The sequence below is a fragment of the Panulirus ornatus genome, chromosome 48, assembly GCF_036320965.1.
Source record: "Panulirus ornatus isolate Po-2019 chromosome 48, ASM3632096v1, whole genome shotgun sequence".
NCBI classification, from domain to species: domain Eukaryota; kingdom Metazoa; phylum Arthropoda; class Malacostraca; order Decapoda; family Palinuridae; genus Panulirus; species Panulirus ornatus.
In genome coordinates this window covers 5,472,715-5,489,819 of record NC_092271.1, presented here as the reverse complement: position 1 = coordinate 5,489,819, position 17,105 = coordinate 5,472,715, and the positions used below count along the sequence as shown (strand labels likewise).

General features: G+C 42.0%; 1 protein-coding gene across 1 annotated transcript in view; it reads left to right on the top strand.

Annotated features, from left to right (window-relative positions):
- tamo (PUB and ZnF_RBZ domain-containing protein tamozhennic) overlaps positions 1-17,105 on the top strand; it is a 184,796-nt gene that overhangs the window by 127,913 nt on the left and 39,778 nt on the right. The window contains 1 exon segment of the mRNA XM_071690509.1: positions 144-555. Coding sequence (XP_071546610.1) covers positions 144-555 — 412 coding nt within the window.

The following is a 17,105-nucleotide window of genomic DNA, read 5'->3' as shown; positions in this document are numbered from 1 at the left end:
AGTGTAAGCATTTTGATGCTGACAAGATGATATTTAAACAAAAGTATGATAGGAATGCAGAGATAGATCGTGATTTGAAAGCTATAGAATGTAGGTAATAAAGCAGATTTTCTGAACCGAAATTTGTTTTTCTATTTTTCTAGACACCATCAACAGGAGGACCACCATTACCTGTCCGTCAGTCTGGTGGAACTTCCACTTCTCTTGCCTCCACATCCACTTCTCATCAACAAGTATCTACACCTCACCCAGTCCAAGATAGGCTTGGTGGAGATCAACACATGCCCCTCGATGAACAGCAACCACAGCAGCAGCAAAACACAAATGGAGCTGGGATTAGTGGTGCGGGCAGTAGTGTTGGAGACCAGCGAAGTGGCTACCACCATCATCACCATCACTTGCACCATGTTCATCACCATCCTAGTAGTCAAACCCCTCAACACTCCACCTCCACTGTGGGTTCAACTCACATATCTGTGGTAGCATCTCAGTCTCCTGGTTCACAACCTGCACCACCTCTTTCTTATTCACGCAGTGCAGACACACCTGATACAGGTTAGCTTGCTTTTACTTGAGTTAGAATTTTAGTAGTACTCTGGAGAGATTTTTTTTCACACATGCTTGCCATTTTCCATGTGAGTGAGGTATCGTCAAGAACATAGCTCCTTGCATTGTTCTTTCAATTGGAAAGTAATTCATAAGGGGAGGGTTTCCAGCCACCCGCTCCCACCCCGCTTAGTCACCTTCAACAACACACGGGAAATATTATCATTATTAATTGCTGTTTCCCATGTCAGCGAGGTAGTGCAAGGAAACAGACAAAGAATGGCCCAACCACTCATATACACACACAGAGAAGAGGTAGTAAAAGCTCTGCGGAAGATGAAAGCCGGCAAGGCAGCAGGTTTGGATGGTATTGCAGTGGAATTTATTAAAAAAGGGGGTGACTGTATTATTGACTGGTTGGTAAGGTTATTCAATGTATGTATGACTCATGGTGAGGTGCCTGAGGATTGGCGGAATGCGTGCATAGTGCCATTGTACAAAGGCAAAGGGGATAAGAGTGAGTGCTCAAATTACAGAGGTATAAGTTTGTTGAGTATTCCTGGTAAATTATATGGGAAGGTGTTGATTGAGAGGGTGGAGGCATGTACAGAGCATCGGATTGGGGAAGAGCAGTGTGGTTTCAGAAGTGGTAGAGGATGTGTGGATCAGGTGTTTGCTTTGAAGAATGTATGTGAGAAGTACTTAGAAAAGCAAATGGATTTGTATGTAGCATTTATGGATCTGGAGAAAGCATATGATAGAGTTGATAGAGATGCTCTGTGGAAGGTATTAAGAATATATGGTGTGGGAGGCAAGTTGTTAGAAGCAGTGAAAAGTTTTTATCGAGGATGTAAGGCATGTGTACGTGTAGGAAGAGAGGAAAGTGATTGGTTCTCAGTGAATGTAGGTTTGCGGCAGGGGTGTGTGATGTCTCCATGGTTGTTTAATTTGTTTATGGATAGGGTTGTTAGGGAGGTGAATGCAAGAGTTTTGGAAAGAGGGGCAAGTATGAAGTCTGTTGGGGATGAGAGAGCTTGGGAAGTGAGTCAGTTGTTGTTCGCTGATGATACAGCGCTGGTGGCTGATTCATGTGAGAAACTGCAGAAGCTGGTGACTGAGTTTGGTAAAGTGTGTGAAAGAAGAAAGTTAAGAGTAGATGTGAATAAGAGCAAGGTTATTAGGTACAGTAGGATTGAGGGTCAAGTCAATTGGGAGGTGAGTTTGAATGGAGAAAAACTGGAGGAAGTAAAGTGTTTTAGATATCTGGGAGTGGATCTGGCAGCGGATGGAACCATGGAAGCGGAAGTGGATCATAGGGTGGGGAAGGGGGCGAAAATTCTGGGAGCCTTGAAGAATGTGTGGAAGTAGAGAACATTATCTCGGAAAGCAAAAATGGGTATGTTTGAAGGAATAGTGGTTCCAACAGTGCTGTATGGTTGCGAGGCATGGGCTATGGATAGAGTTGTGCGCAGGAGGATGGATATGCTGGAAATGAGATGTTTGAGGACAATGTGTGGTGTGAGGTAGTTTGATCGAGTAAGTAACATAAGGGTAAGAGAGATGTGTGGAAATAAAAAGAGCGTGGTTGAGAGAGCAGAAGAGGGTGTTTTGAAATGGTTTGGGCACATGGAGAGAATGAGTGAGGAAAGATTGACCAAGAGGATATATGTGTCGGAGGTGGAGGGAACGAGGAGAAGTGGGAGACCAAATTGGAGGTGGAAAGATGGAGTGAAAAAGATTTTGTGTGATCGGGGCCTGAACATGCAGGAGGGTGAAAGGAGGGCAAGGAATAGAGTGAATTGGATCGATGTGGTATACCGGGGTTGACGTACTGTCAGTGGATTGAATCAGGGCATGTGAAGCGTCTGGGGTAAACCATGGAAAGCTGTGTAGGTATGTATATTTGCATGTGTGGACGTATGTATATACATGTGTATGGGGGTGGGTTGGGCCATTTCTTTCGTCTGTTTCCTTGCGCTACCTTGCAAACGCGGGAGACAGCGGCAAAAAAAAAAAAAAAGAAAGAAAAAAAAATATGAATGCTCATACACACACATATATATATACATATACATATCAATGTAAACTTACATTTACATACATAAACATACATATACATACACAGACACATACATATATACACATGTATATATTCATCTTTGCCGCCATCATCCATTCCCGTCGCTACCCCACCACACAGGAAGTAGCCCTCCCACACACACACACACACACACACACACACACACACACACACACACACACAGCAAGGTAACACCAGGAAAAGACAAAAAATGCCACATTTGCTCACACTCAATCTCTATCTGTCATGTGTAATGTACTGACCACAGATCCCTTTTCACATCCAGGCACCACAGACCTTTCCCTGTTTACCCCAGATGCTTCTCATGCCCTTTCAGTCCATTAGCAGCACATCGACCCCAGTATACCACATTATTCCAATTCATTCTATTCCTTGCACGCCTTTCACCCTCCCGTATGTTCAGGCACCGATCACTCAAAATCTTTTTTACTCCATCCTTCCACCTCCAGTTTGGTCTCCCTGCTTCCTTGTTCCCTCCACCTCTGACACATATATCCTCTTTGTCAATCTTTCCTCACTCATTCTCTCCATGTCTCCAAACCATTTCAACACACCCTCTTCTGCTCTCTCAACCACACTCTTTTTATTACCACACATCTCTCTTACCCTTTCATTACTTTCTCGATCAAACCACCTCACACCACATATTGTCCTCAAACATTTCATTTCCTACACATCCACCCTCCTCTGCACAAACCTATATATAGCCCATGCCTCACATTAAACAATGTCCCTCCTACACTTATCATCACTCTTCTCTCTAATCCATAAAATTTTAAGCAGGAATCTTGCACACAGAAGCTTTTAAGTTTCTTCACTGCTTACAACAGGTCCATAAAGTGGAAGAGGCATCTTGTATAAGGGTTTATGTTAACGAAGCAGTGAGAGTGGTATGACCGAGTGCAAGCTACTAGATCACTGTTCCTTCAAATGCACCCATTTCTGCTCTCTGAGATAACGTTCTTGCCTTCCACACTTTCTTCAACACTTCCAGAACCTTTGCCCCCATCCCCCACTTTGTGACTCACTTCTGTTTCCATGGCTCCATCCGCTGGTAAGTCCACTCCCAGGTATCTAAAACACTTCACTTCCTCCAGTTTTTCTCCATTCAAACTTACTTCCCAATTAAATTGTCCCTCAACCCCACTGAACCTAATGACCTTTCTCTTATTCACATTTACTCTCAACTTTCTCCTTTCTTACACTTTACCAAACTCAGTCACCAACTTCTGCAGTTTCTCACCTGAATCAGCCACCAGTGCTATATCATCAGCGAACAACAACTGACTTTTTCCCAAGCCCTCACATCCAGAACAGACTGCACACTTGCCCCTCTCCCCAAGACTCTTGCATTCACCTCCCTAACCACCCCATCCATAAACAAATTACACAACCATGGGGATATCATGCATCCTAGCCACAAACTGACATTTACTGGGAACCAATCACTCTCCTTTCTTCCTCCTTGTACACATACCTTACATCTTGGTAAAAACTTTTCGGTAAAAACTTTTCACTGCTTATAGCAACTTACCTCCCATGCCATATACTCTTAATACATTCCACAAAGCATCTCTATCAAACCTCTCATATATCTTCTCCAGATCCATAAATGGTACATACAAATCCATCTGTTTTTTCAGGTATTTCTCACATACATTCTTCAAAAGCAAAAACCTGATCCACACATCCTCTACCACTTCTGAGACCACACTGCTCTTCCCCAATCTTATGCTTTGTGCACAGCTTTACCTTCTCAGTCAATTATTTTATTTGTTTATTTATTTTGCTTTGTCGCTGTCTCCCACGTTTGCGAGGTAGCGCAAGGAAACAGACGAAAGAAATGGCCCAACCCACCCCCATACACATGTATATACATACACGTCCACACACACAAATATACATACCTATACATCTCAATGTACACATATATATACACACACAGACACATACATATATACATATATTCATATATACATATATACCCATGCACACAATTCACACTGTCTGCCTTTATTCATTCCCATCGCCACCTCGCCACACATGGAATACCATCCCCCTCCCCCCTCATGTGTGCGAGGTAGCGCTAGGAAAAGACAACAAAGGCCCCATGCGTTCACACTCAGTCTCTAGCTGTCATGCAATAATGCCCGAAACCACAGCTCCCTTTCCACATCCAGGCCCCACACAACTTTCCATGGTTTACCCCAGACGCTTCACATGCCCTGATTCAATCCACTGACAGCCCGTCAACCCCGGTATACTACATCGATCCAATACACTCTATTCCTTGCCCGCCTTTCACCCTCCTGCATGTTCAGGCCCCGATTACTCAAAATCTTTTTCACTTCATCTTTCCACCTCCAGTTTGGTCTCCCACTTCTCCTCGTTCCCTCCACCTCCAACACATATTTCCTCTTGGTCAATCTTTCCTCACTCATTCTCTCCATGTGCCCAAACCATTTCAAAACACCCTCTTCTGCTCTCTCAACCACGCTCTTTTTATTTCCACACATCTCTCTTACCCTTACATTACTTACTCGATCAAACCACCTCACACCACACATTGTCCTCAAACATCTCATTTCCAGCACATCCACTCTCCTGCGCACAACTCTATCCATAGCCCACGCCTCGCAACCATACAACATTGTTGGAACCACTATTCCTTCAAACATACCCATTTTTACTTTCCGAGATAATGTTCTCGACTTCCACACATTCTTCAAGGCTCCCAGGATTTTCGCCCCCTCCCCCACCCTATGATTCACTTCCGCTTCCATGGTTCCATCCGCAGCCAGATCCGCTCCCAGATATCTAAAACACTTTACTTCCTCCAGTTTTTCTCCATTCAAACTTACCTCCCAATTGACTTGACCCTCAACCCTACTGTACCTAATAACCTTGCTCTTATTCATATTTACTCTTTCTTCTTTCACACACTTTACCAAACTCAGTCACCAGCTTCTGCAGTTTCTCACATGAATCAGCCACCAGCGCTGTATACACGTACACATGCCTTACATCGTCGATAAAAACTTTTCACTGCTTCTAACAACTTGCCTCCCACACCATATATTCTTAATACCTTCCACAGAGCATCTCTATCAACTCTATCATATGCCTTCTCCAGATCCATAGATGCTACATAGAAATCCATTTGCTTTTCTAAGTATTTCTCACATACATTCTTCAAAGCAAACACCTGATCCACACATCCTCTACCACTTCTGAAACCACACTGCTCTTCCCCAATCTGATGCTCTGTACATGCCTTCACCCTCTCAATCAATACCCTCCTATATAATTTACCAGGAATACTCAACAAACTTATACCTCTGTAATTTGAGCACTCACTCTTATCACCTTTGCCTTTGTACAATGGCACTATGCAAGCATTCCGCCAATCCTCAGGCACCTCACCATGAGTCATACATATATTAGATAACCTTACCAACCAGTCAACAATACAGTCACCCCCTTTTTTAATAGATTCCACTCCAATACCATCCAAAACCTGCCGCCTTGCCGGATTTTATCTTCCGCAAAGCTTTTACTACCTCTTCTCTGTTTACCAAATCATTTTCCCTAACCCTCTCACTTTGCACACCACCTCGACCAAAACACCCTATATCTGCCACTCTATCATCAAACACATTCAACAAACCTTCAAAATACTCACTCCATCTCCTTCTCACATCACCACTACTTGTTATCACCTCCCCATTAGCGCCCTTCACTGAAGTTCCCATTTGCTCCCTTGTCTTACGCACTTTATTTACCTCCTTCCAAAACATCTTTTTTATTCTCCCTAAAATCTAATGATACTCTCTCACCCCAACTCTCATTTGCCCTCTTTTTCACCTCTTGCACCTTTCTCTTGACCTCCTGTCTCTTTCTTTTATACATCTCCCACTCAATTGCATTTTTTCCCTGCTAAAATTGTCCAAATGCCTCTCTCTTCTCTTTCACTAATAATCTTACTTCTTCATCCCACCACTCAATACCCTTTCTAATCAACCCACCTCCCACGCTTCTCATGCCACAAGCATCTTTTGCGCAATCCATCACTGATTCCCTAAATACATCCCATTCCTCCCCCACTCCCCTTACTTCCATTGTTCTCACCTTTTTCCATTCTGTACTCAGTCTCTCCTGGTACTTCCTCACACACGTCTCCTTCCCAAGCTCACTTACCCTGACCACCTTCTTCACCCCAACATTTACTCTTCTTTTCTGAAAACCTCTACAAATCTTCACCTTAGCCTCCACAAGATAATGATCAGACATCCCTCCAGTTGCACCTCTCAGCACATTAACGTCCAAAAGTCTCTCTTTTGCGCGCCTGTCAATTAACACGTAATCCAATAACACTCTCTGGCCATCTCTCCTACTTACACACGTATACTTATGTATATCTCGCTTTTTAAACCAGGTATTCCCAGTCACCAGTCCTTTTTCAGCACATAAATCTACAAGCTGTTCACCATTTCCATTTACAACACTGAACACCCCATGTATACCAATTATTCCCTCAACTGCCACATTACTCACCTTTGCATTCAAATCACCCATCACTATAACCCGGTCTTGTGCATCAAAACCACTAACACACTCATTCAGCTGCTCCCAAAACACTTGCCTCTCATGATCTTTCTTCTCATGCCCAGGTGCATTTGCACCAATAATCACCCATCTCTCTCCATCAACTTTCAGTTTTACCCATATTAATCGAGAATTTACTTTCTTACATTCTATCACATACTCCCACAGCTCTTGTTTTAGGAGTACTGCTACTCCTTCCCTTGCTCTTGTCCTCTCACTAACCCCTGACTCTACTCCCAAGACATTCCCAAACCACTCTTCCCCTTTACCCTTGAGCTTCGTTTCACTCAGAGTCAAAACATCCAGGTTCCTTTCCTCAAACATACTACCTATCTTCCTTTTTTCACATCTTGGTTACATCCACACACATTTAGACGCCCCAATCTAAGTCTACGAGGAGGATGAGCACTCCCCGCGTGACTCCTTCTGTTTCCCATTTTTAGAAAGTTAGAATACAAGGAGGGGAGGATTTCTGGCCCCCCCCACTCCCATCCCCTATAGTCGCCTTCTACAACACGTAATTTCCAAAGAATACTTGAACTAATTTCCCAGGAATACTCAACAAACTTATGCCTCTGTGATTTAAACGCTCACCTTTATCCCCTTTGCCTTTGTACACTGGCACTGTGCATCCATTCTGCCAGTCATGGTAAATATGTGGCTAGTATTCTTTCTCCCCTATCCCCATACTTCATTGTTTATACTATTAGTAGGCAATGATAAGAATTTTGAAGGTGTAATCCAGTTGTGGCACTCAGTCATACTACTCTCACTGCTTTGTTAACATAAACCCTTACACTTGATGCCTCTTCCACTTTAAGGACCTGATGTATGCAGTGAAGAAGCTTGAAAGATTCCTGCATTTTATGGATTAGAGAGGAGTGGTTTTTTACTGGAAAGTTAGGATTGGGAAAGTACCTTGATGGAGGAAATGGAAGTTGAAATGCACCTTGAATGTATGGAGTAACTAAAAGAGACTGTTAGAAGATAGTGAAATCATACACAAATGATTTTATTTGATATGGTTTATAACACAGAAGAAAGGTAGTGAAAATAGGGTTTGAATTCATTGATTATGGCTCTGCATGAAAATTGTAAGACTTTAAACAAGCTGAAGGTTGTGGGTAGGGTATTTAACATGGTGGTGATGGAAAGACTGGAAGCCTTGAAGATGAAGCAAGAAATGAATAGGGATTAATGGAAGAAAAATGTAATATAATGCAGATCTTTGAGAACAGTGGATAACAATAAGCTGTAAAGTCAAACTTTTAGTTTATTATTATTATTGTCATTATTATTATTATTATTATTATTATTATTATTATTAGTAGTAGTATTATTTTATTTATTTTTATTTATTTTGCTTTGTCGCTGTCTCCCGCATTTGCGAGGTAGCGCAAGGAAACAGACGAAAGAAATAGCCCAACCCACTCCCATACACATGTATATACATACACGACCACACACGCAAATATACATACCCATACATCTTAATGTACACACATATATATATACACACACGGACACATACATATATACACATGCACACAATTCACACTGCCTTTATTCATTCCCATCGCCACCTCGCCACACATGGAATAACATCCCCCTCCCCCTCATGTGTGCGAGGTATCGCTAGGAAAAGACAACAAAGGCCCCATTCGTTCACACTCAGTCTCTAGCTGTCATGTAATAATGCCCGAAACCACAGCTCCCTTTCCACATCCAGGCCCCACACAACTTTCCATGGTTTACCCCAGACGCTTCACATGCCGATTCAATCCATTGACAGCACGTCGACCCCGGTATACCACATCGATCCAATTCACTCTATTCCTTGCCCGCCTTTCACCCTCCTGCATGTTCAGGCCCCGATCACTCAAAATCTTTTTCACTCCATCTTTCCACCTCCAATTTGATCTCCCACTTCTCCTCGTTCCTTCCACCTCCAACACATATATCCTCTTGGTCAATCTTTCCTCACTCATTCTCTCCATGTGCCCAAACCATTTCAAAACACCCTCTTCTGCTCTCTCAACCACACTCTTTTTATTTCCACACATCTCTCTTACCCTTACATTACTTACTCGATCAAACCACTTCACACCACATATTGTCCTCAAACATCTCATTTCCAGCACATCCACCCTCCTGTGCACAACTCTATCCATAGCCCACGCCTCGCAACCATACAACATTGTTGGAACCACTATTCCTTCAAACATACCCATTTTTGCTTTCCGATATAATGTTCTCGACTTCCACACATTCTTTAAGGCTCCCAGGATTTTCGCCCTCTCCCCCACCCTATGATTCACCTCCACTTCCATGGTTCCATCTGCTGCCAGATCCACTCCCAGATATCTAAAACACTTTACTTCCTCCAGTTTTTCTCCATTCAAACTTACCTCCCAATTGACTTGACCCTCAACCCTACTGTACCTAATAACCTTGCTCTTATTCACATTTACTCTTAACTTTCTTCTTTCACACACTTTACCAGACTCAGTCACCAGCTTATTATTATTATTATTATTATTATTATTATTATTATTATGATTATTATTATTACTATTATTATTATTATTATTATTATTATTATTATTATTATTATTATTATTATTATCCCTGAGGTATGGGAGAAAGAATTGTACCTCCATATTCCTTGCGTGTTGCAGAAGGCAACTAAAGGGGGTGAGAGCGGGGGGCTGGAAACCCTCCCCTTCTTGTATTCTGTTTCTAAAAGAGGAAACAGAAGGAGTCAATAAGGGAATGTTCATCCTCCTCGAAGGCTCAGATTGGGGTGTCTAAATGTGTGTGGATGTAACCAAGATGAGAAGAGAGGTTAGGTAGGTAGTATGTTAAGCTTAAGGGTAAAGTGAAAGAATGGTTTGGAAATGTCTTGGGACTAAAGTCAGTGGTTGGTGAGAGGATAAGAGCTAAGGAAGGAGTAACCCTACTTCTGAAGCAGGAGTTGTGGGAATGTGTGATAAGAGTGTAAGAAAGTAACTTCTAGATTTTTGATGTGGATAAAACTGAAAGTGGATGGCAAGAGATGGTTGGTTATTGGTTCTTATGCACCTGGCCATGAGAAGAAAGATCATGAGAAGCAAGTGTTTTCGAAGCAGTTGAGTGAGTGTGTCAGCAGTTTTGGTGCATGAGACCAGGTATTAGTGATGGATGATTTAAATGGGAAAGTAAAAAATATGGCAGTTGAGGGTATAATTGGTGAACATGGGGTACTCAGTGTTATGAATGGAAATGGTGAAGAGCTTGTGGAGTTGTGTGCTGAAAAAAGAGCAGTGATTAACAGTACCTAGATTAAAAAGAGAGATATACACAATTATTACTGTTTGAGTAGGAAAGATGGTCAATAGACATTATTATATTATGTATTAATTGATAGGTGTGTAAAAGAAAGGCTTTTGGATGGAAATGTGCTGAAGGGACAGCTGGAAGGATGTCTGATCACTGTCTTGTGGAGGCAAGGGTGAATATTTGTAGAGATTTTCAAAAAAGGAGACTGTGACAGGGGAAAGAAAGTGGTTAGAGTGAGTAAGATTGGAAAGGAGACTTGTGTTAAGAAGTACCAGGAGAGATGGAGTGTAGAATGGCAAAGGGTGAGAGAAAATGAAGTGAGGGGAATAGGTGAGGAATGTGAGGTATATAGGGAAGCAGTAATGGCATGTGCAAGAGGTGCTAGTAGCTTGCAAAAAGGTGGAAGGTGGGTGGATTAAAAAGGTTAGTGGGTGGTGGAAAGAAATGAAGATGCCAGTTAAAGAGAAAAGAGAGGAGTTTGGGCAGTACTTACAGGGAAGCAGTGTAAATGAATGGCAGATGTATAAGAGAAAGTAGCAGGAGGTCAAGAGGAAGATGCAGGGGTTGAAAAAGATGGCAAATGAGAGTCAGGGTGAGAGAGTGTCATTAAACTTTAGGGAGAATAAAAGCATGTTTTTTATAGTAGGTGAATAATATGTGAAAGATGAAAGAACATATAGAGACGTCAGTGAAGGGAGCAAAAGGGAAAGTGATAACAGGAAGTGAGGAGGAGATAGAGTGAGTGTTTTGAAGGAATATCAATTGTGTTTGATGATAGAGTGACAGATGTTGGGTGTTTAGGTCGGAATGTTATGCAAAGTGATTGGGTCAGGGAGAGTGGTTTGGTGAAAAGAGTGGAGGTGATGAAAGCCTTGTGGAGATGAAATCCAGAAAGGCAGTGGGATTGGGTGATATTAAAATTGAATATTAAGAAAGGGGGTGACTGTGTTGTTGATTGATTGATAAGGATAATCAAAGGGGGTGACTGTGTTGTTGATTGATTGATAAGGATAATCACTGTATGTATAGATCATGAAGAGCCTGAGGATTAGGGGAATGCATGTATAGTGCCACTGTATAAAGGCAGAGGGCTAGGGATAAAGGTGAGTGTTCAAACTACAGACGCATAAGTTTGTTGAGTATACCTGGAAGATTGTACGGGAGGGTATTGATTGAGAGGGTGAAGGCATGCATGTACAGAGCATCACATTGGGGAGGAGCAGTGTGGTTTCAGAAATGGGAGAGGATGTGTGGATCAGGTTTCTGCTTTGAAGAATGTGTGTGAGAAATATTTAAAAGAACAGATGGATTTGTATGTACCGTTTATGGATCTAGAGAAGGCATATCATAGGCTTGATAGAGATTCTTTGTGGAAGGTCTTAAGAATATATGGTGTGGGAGTTAAGCTGCTATAAGCCATGAGAAGTTTTGAGTAAAAGGCATGTGGATGAGTAGGAAGAGAGGAGAGTGATTGGTTCCCAGTGAAGGTCGGTCTGCAGCAAGAGTGTGTGGTGTCACCATTGTTGTTTAATTTGTTTATGGATGGGGTGGTAAGGGATGTAAAAGCACGAGTTTTGGAGAGAGGGGTGATGATGCAATCGGTTGAGGGTAAGAGGGCCTGGGAAGTGAGTTTGTTGTTGTTCACCAGTGATACGGACTGGTAGCTGATTTGAGTTAGTAACTGCAGAAGTTGGTAACTGAGTTTGAAAGAGGTGTGAAATGAGAAAGTCGAGAGTAGATGTCAATAAAAGCAAGGTTATTAGGTTCACTAGGATTGAGGGACAAATTAGTTAGGATGCAAGTTTGAATGGAAAAAAATTGGAGGAAGTGAAGTGTTCTAGATATCTGGAAGTGAATTTCGCAATAAATGGAACCATGGAAACGGAAGTAAGTCTTATGGTGGGGAGGAGCAAAGGTTCTGGGAGCGATGAAGAATGTGTGGAGAGAATGTTATCTCGGAGAGCAAAAATGGGTATGTTTGAAGGAATAGTAGTTCCAACAATGTTAAATGGTTGCAAGGCATAGGCTGTTAATAGAGTTGTGCAGGAGAGGGTGGATCTGTTAGAAATGAAATTTTTAAGGATGGTATGTGGTTTAATCGAGTAAGTAATTAAAGTGTAAGAGAGATGTGTGGTAATAAAAAGAATGTGGTTAAGAGAGCAGAAGAGGGTGTGTTGAAATTGAAATGGTTTGGACATGGAGAGAATGAGTGAGAAAAGGTTGATGAAGAGGGTATATCTGTCAGAAGTAGAGAAAATGAGGAGAAGCAGAAGACTTAATTGGAGGTTTAAGGATGGATTGAAAAAGATTTTGAGCAATTGGTGCCTGAACACGCAGGAGGGTGAAAGGCGTGCATAGGGTAGAATGAATTGGAATGAGGTGGTATAATGCGGTTGATGTGCCATCAGTGGACTGAACCAAGGCATGTGAAATGTCTGGGGTGAACCATGAAAAGGTCTGTGGGGCCTGGATGTTGATAGGGAGTTGTGTTTTAGGTGCATTAATTATGACAGCTATAGAATGGATGTGAGTGGGTGTGGCCTTTCTTTGTATGTTTCCTGGCACTCCCTCACCATTGCAGGGGGTGGCGATGCTGTTTCCTGTGGGCCAAGGTGGCACTGTGAATGGATAAAGGTGAGCAAGTATGATTATTATATATATTTTATTATTATACCCAACTGCTGTCTCCTGTGCCAGCGAGGTAGCACAAGGAATGGCCCAACCCACCCACATACACATAAACATCCACACATGCACATATAAATACATATATATTTCACCATGTACATACATATATATACACAGACACATACATGTATACACATGTTCTTATCCATACTTGCTGCCTCCATCCATTCCCGTCGCCAGCCCGCCACACACGAAATAGCATCCCCCCCAGCAAGGCAGCACTAGGGACAGTCAGAAAACGCCACATTCGTTCGCACTCAGTCTCTAGCTGCCATATGTAATGCACGGAAACCACGGCTCCCTTTATCATCCAGGCTCCACACACTTTTCCATGGTTTACCCCAGGTGCTTCACATACCCTGGTTCAATCCATTGACAGCATGTCATCCCTGGTATACCACATTGTTCCAATTCACTCTATTCCTTGCACGTCTTTCACCCTCCTGTACGATCAGGCCTCGACTGCTCAAAATCTCTTTCACTCCATCTTTCCACCTCCAATTTGGTCTCCTGCTTCTCCTTCTCTCCACCTCTGACACATATATTCTCTTTGTCAATCTTTCCTCATTCATTCTCTCCATGTGTCCAAAACATTTTATCACTCCCTTTTCTGCTCTCTCAACCACACTCTTTGTATTACCACACATGTCTTTTACCCTTTCATTATTTACTCGATCAAACCACCTCACACCACATATTGTCCTCAAACAATTCATTTCCAACACATCCACCTTCCTCCGCACAACTGGCCTCGCAACCATACAAAATTGTTGTAATCACTATTCCTTCAGACATTCTCTTTTATTCTCCCAGAACCTTCGCCCCCTCCCCCACCATGTGACTCGCTTCTTCTTCCATGGTTCCATCCACTGCTAAGTCCGTTCCCAGATATCTAAAACACTTCACTTCCTCCAGTTTTTCTCCATTCAAACTTACCTCCCAATTAACTTGTCTCTCAACTCTACTGAACCTAATAACCTAGCTCTTATTCATATTTACTCTCAACTTTCTCCTTTCACACACTTTACCAAACTCAGTCACCAACTTCTGCAGTTTCTCACACGAATCAGCCACCCGTGCTTTATCATCAACAAACAACAACTGACTCACTTCCCAAGCCTTCTCATCCACAACAGACTGCATACTTGCCCCTCTCTCCAAAACTCATGCATTCACCTCCCTAACCACCCCATCCATTAACAAGTTCAACAAACATGGAGACATCATGCACCCCTGCTGCAAACTGACATTCACTGGGAACCAAACAATTTCCTCTCATCCTACTTGTACACATGCCCTACAATCTTGGTAAAAACTTTTTGCTGCTTCTAGCAACTTGCCTCCCACACCATATACTCTTAAAACCTTCTAAAAGCATCTTTATCCATCCTATCATATGCCTTCTGCAGATCCATAAATGCTACATACAAATCCATTTGTTTTCCTAAATATTTCTCACGTATATTCTTCAAAGCAAACACCTGATCCAGACATCCACCACCACTTCTGAAACCACTCTTTGCATGCCTTTACCCTCTCAATCAATACCCTCCCATATAATTTCCCAGGAATACTCAACAAACTCATGCCTCTGTAATTTGAAACTCACCTTTATCCCCTTTGCCTTTGTACAATGACACTATGCATGCATTCCACCAATCCTCAGGCACTTCACCATGATTCATATATACATTGAATATCCTTACCAACCAATCAACAACACAGTCACCCCCTTTTTTAATAAATTCCACTGCAATACCATCCAAACCCTTCTCCTTGCTAGCTTTCATCTTCTGCAAAGCTTTCATTACCTCTTCTCTGCTCACCAAACCAGAGAAGAGCAAGTATGAATATACATATATTTTCCAAAAGAAGGAACCGAGAAGGGGGCCAAGTGAGGATATTTCCTCTAAGGCTCGGACCTTTGTTCTTAACACTAACTCACTAATGCGGGAAATGTTAGATATGTATGTATGAAATATATATATATATATTTTTCATTTTATTCACCATTTCCCACTTCAGCGAGGTAGCATTAAGAACAGGATTGAGCCTTTGAGGGAAATCCTCACTTGGCCCCCTTATCATTTACTTCTTTTGGAAAATTAAAATCGAGTGTTGAGGATTTCTAGTCCCACGCTCCCTACCCTTTTAGTCACCTTCTACGACGTGTAGGGAATACAAGAGAAGTATCCTTTCTCCCCAATCCCCAGAGATAATGCAGGAGGGCGAAAGGCATGCAAGGAATAGAGTGAATTGGAACGATGTGGTATACCAGGGTTGACGTGCTGTCAGTGGATTGAATCAGGCATGTAAAGCGTCTGGGGTAAACCATGGAAAATTTTGTGGGGCCTGGATGTGGAAAGGGGGCTGTCATGTTGAGATGAATAATCATTTTAATCTGTGTTCCTTAGGGCATTACTTATTTGCAGTCCAGAGTTTATTGATGATGAGTTTGAGAACATGTACTCTGTTGGATCTAAAATAAAGTACCCTTTCATCGATAAATCCCTTAAGTTAGCAAAGAAATTATTTTATAGAGTCGAACCTAAACCTCCCATTGACACCAAGAATCTTTTAGTTCTCCCTTTTGATGATAATTTTACTTTACTTTCCATGTTGCGTAAATCCTTTAATGTAAATCTTCCCTTCAGCAACAATAGTACTATAAAGAATATCTTACTCTGGAACTCACTAGAAAATTCTCCTGGGTGCATCTATAAATTGTAGAAATTGTGATGAGTTTTATGTTGGGCAGACTAGTAAGGATCTTTCTGTTAGACTTAAGCAACATAAATATAGTATAAGAACAGGACAAGAATCAAATGCCTTGTTTAATCATATTAAAAACTACGATCATTGTCTTGACTGGAGTAATGCCATCTCAGTATTACCTCTAACTCCAGTACCACGAGAAATATCATTGAATCATCTATTATTGAATACACAAAGAATTATAACCTTAAAATTAGTGAAGGTCAATACAAATTGGATAGCTTTATTGTTATTAAAATTTGTAAACAATTCCCCTTCTTGTCCACATAATAAGTTTATGATATGCTTGTTGTCTGTCTTAGACAATTACATGTTTACCAAATGGCTTCCTATCTATGTCTCTTCATTCTATATCAGCTGACTTATATTTCTTTCTTGTATCTCCCCTGATGATGTGATTATTACACAAAAGTGCACTTGGGAACTTATCGTGTTTCATTTTCCCATGGACTCAGGAATATACTTGATCACACACAAAATTGTGATCCTTTCCGGAAGAGGATGTTTTGAAATGGGTTGGGCACATGGAGAAATGAGTGAGGAAAGATTGACCAAGAGGATATATGTGTTGGAGGTAGAGAGAACGAGGAGAAGTGGGAGACCATATTGGAGGTGGAAAGATGGAGTGAAAAAGATTTTGAGTGATCGGGGCCTGAACATGCAGGAGAGTGAAAGGCGGGCAAGGAATAGAGTGAAGTGGATCGATGTGGTATACCGGGGTCGACATGCTGTCAATGGATTGAATCGGCATGTGAAGCGTCTGGGGTAAACCATGGAAAATTCTGTGGGGCCTGGATGTGGAAAGGGAGCTGTGATTTCGGGCATTATTACATGACAGCTAGAGAATGAGTGTGAATGAATGGGGCCTTTGTTGTCTTTTCCTAGCGCTACCTCGCACACATGAGAGGGGAGGGGGATGTTATTCCATGTGTGGCGAGGTGGCGATGGGAATAAATAAAGGCAGACAGTATGAATTATGTTTTTTTTTTTTTTTTTTATACTTTGTCGCTGTCTCCCGCGTTTGCGAGGTAGCGCAAGGAAACAGACGAAAGAAATGGCCCAACCCCCCCCC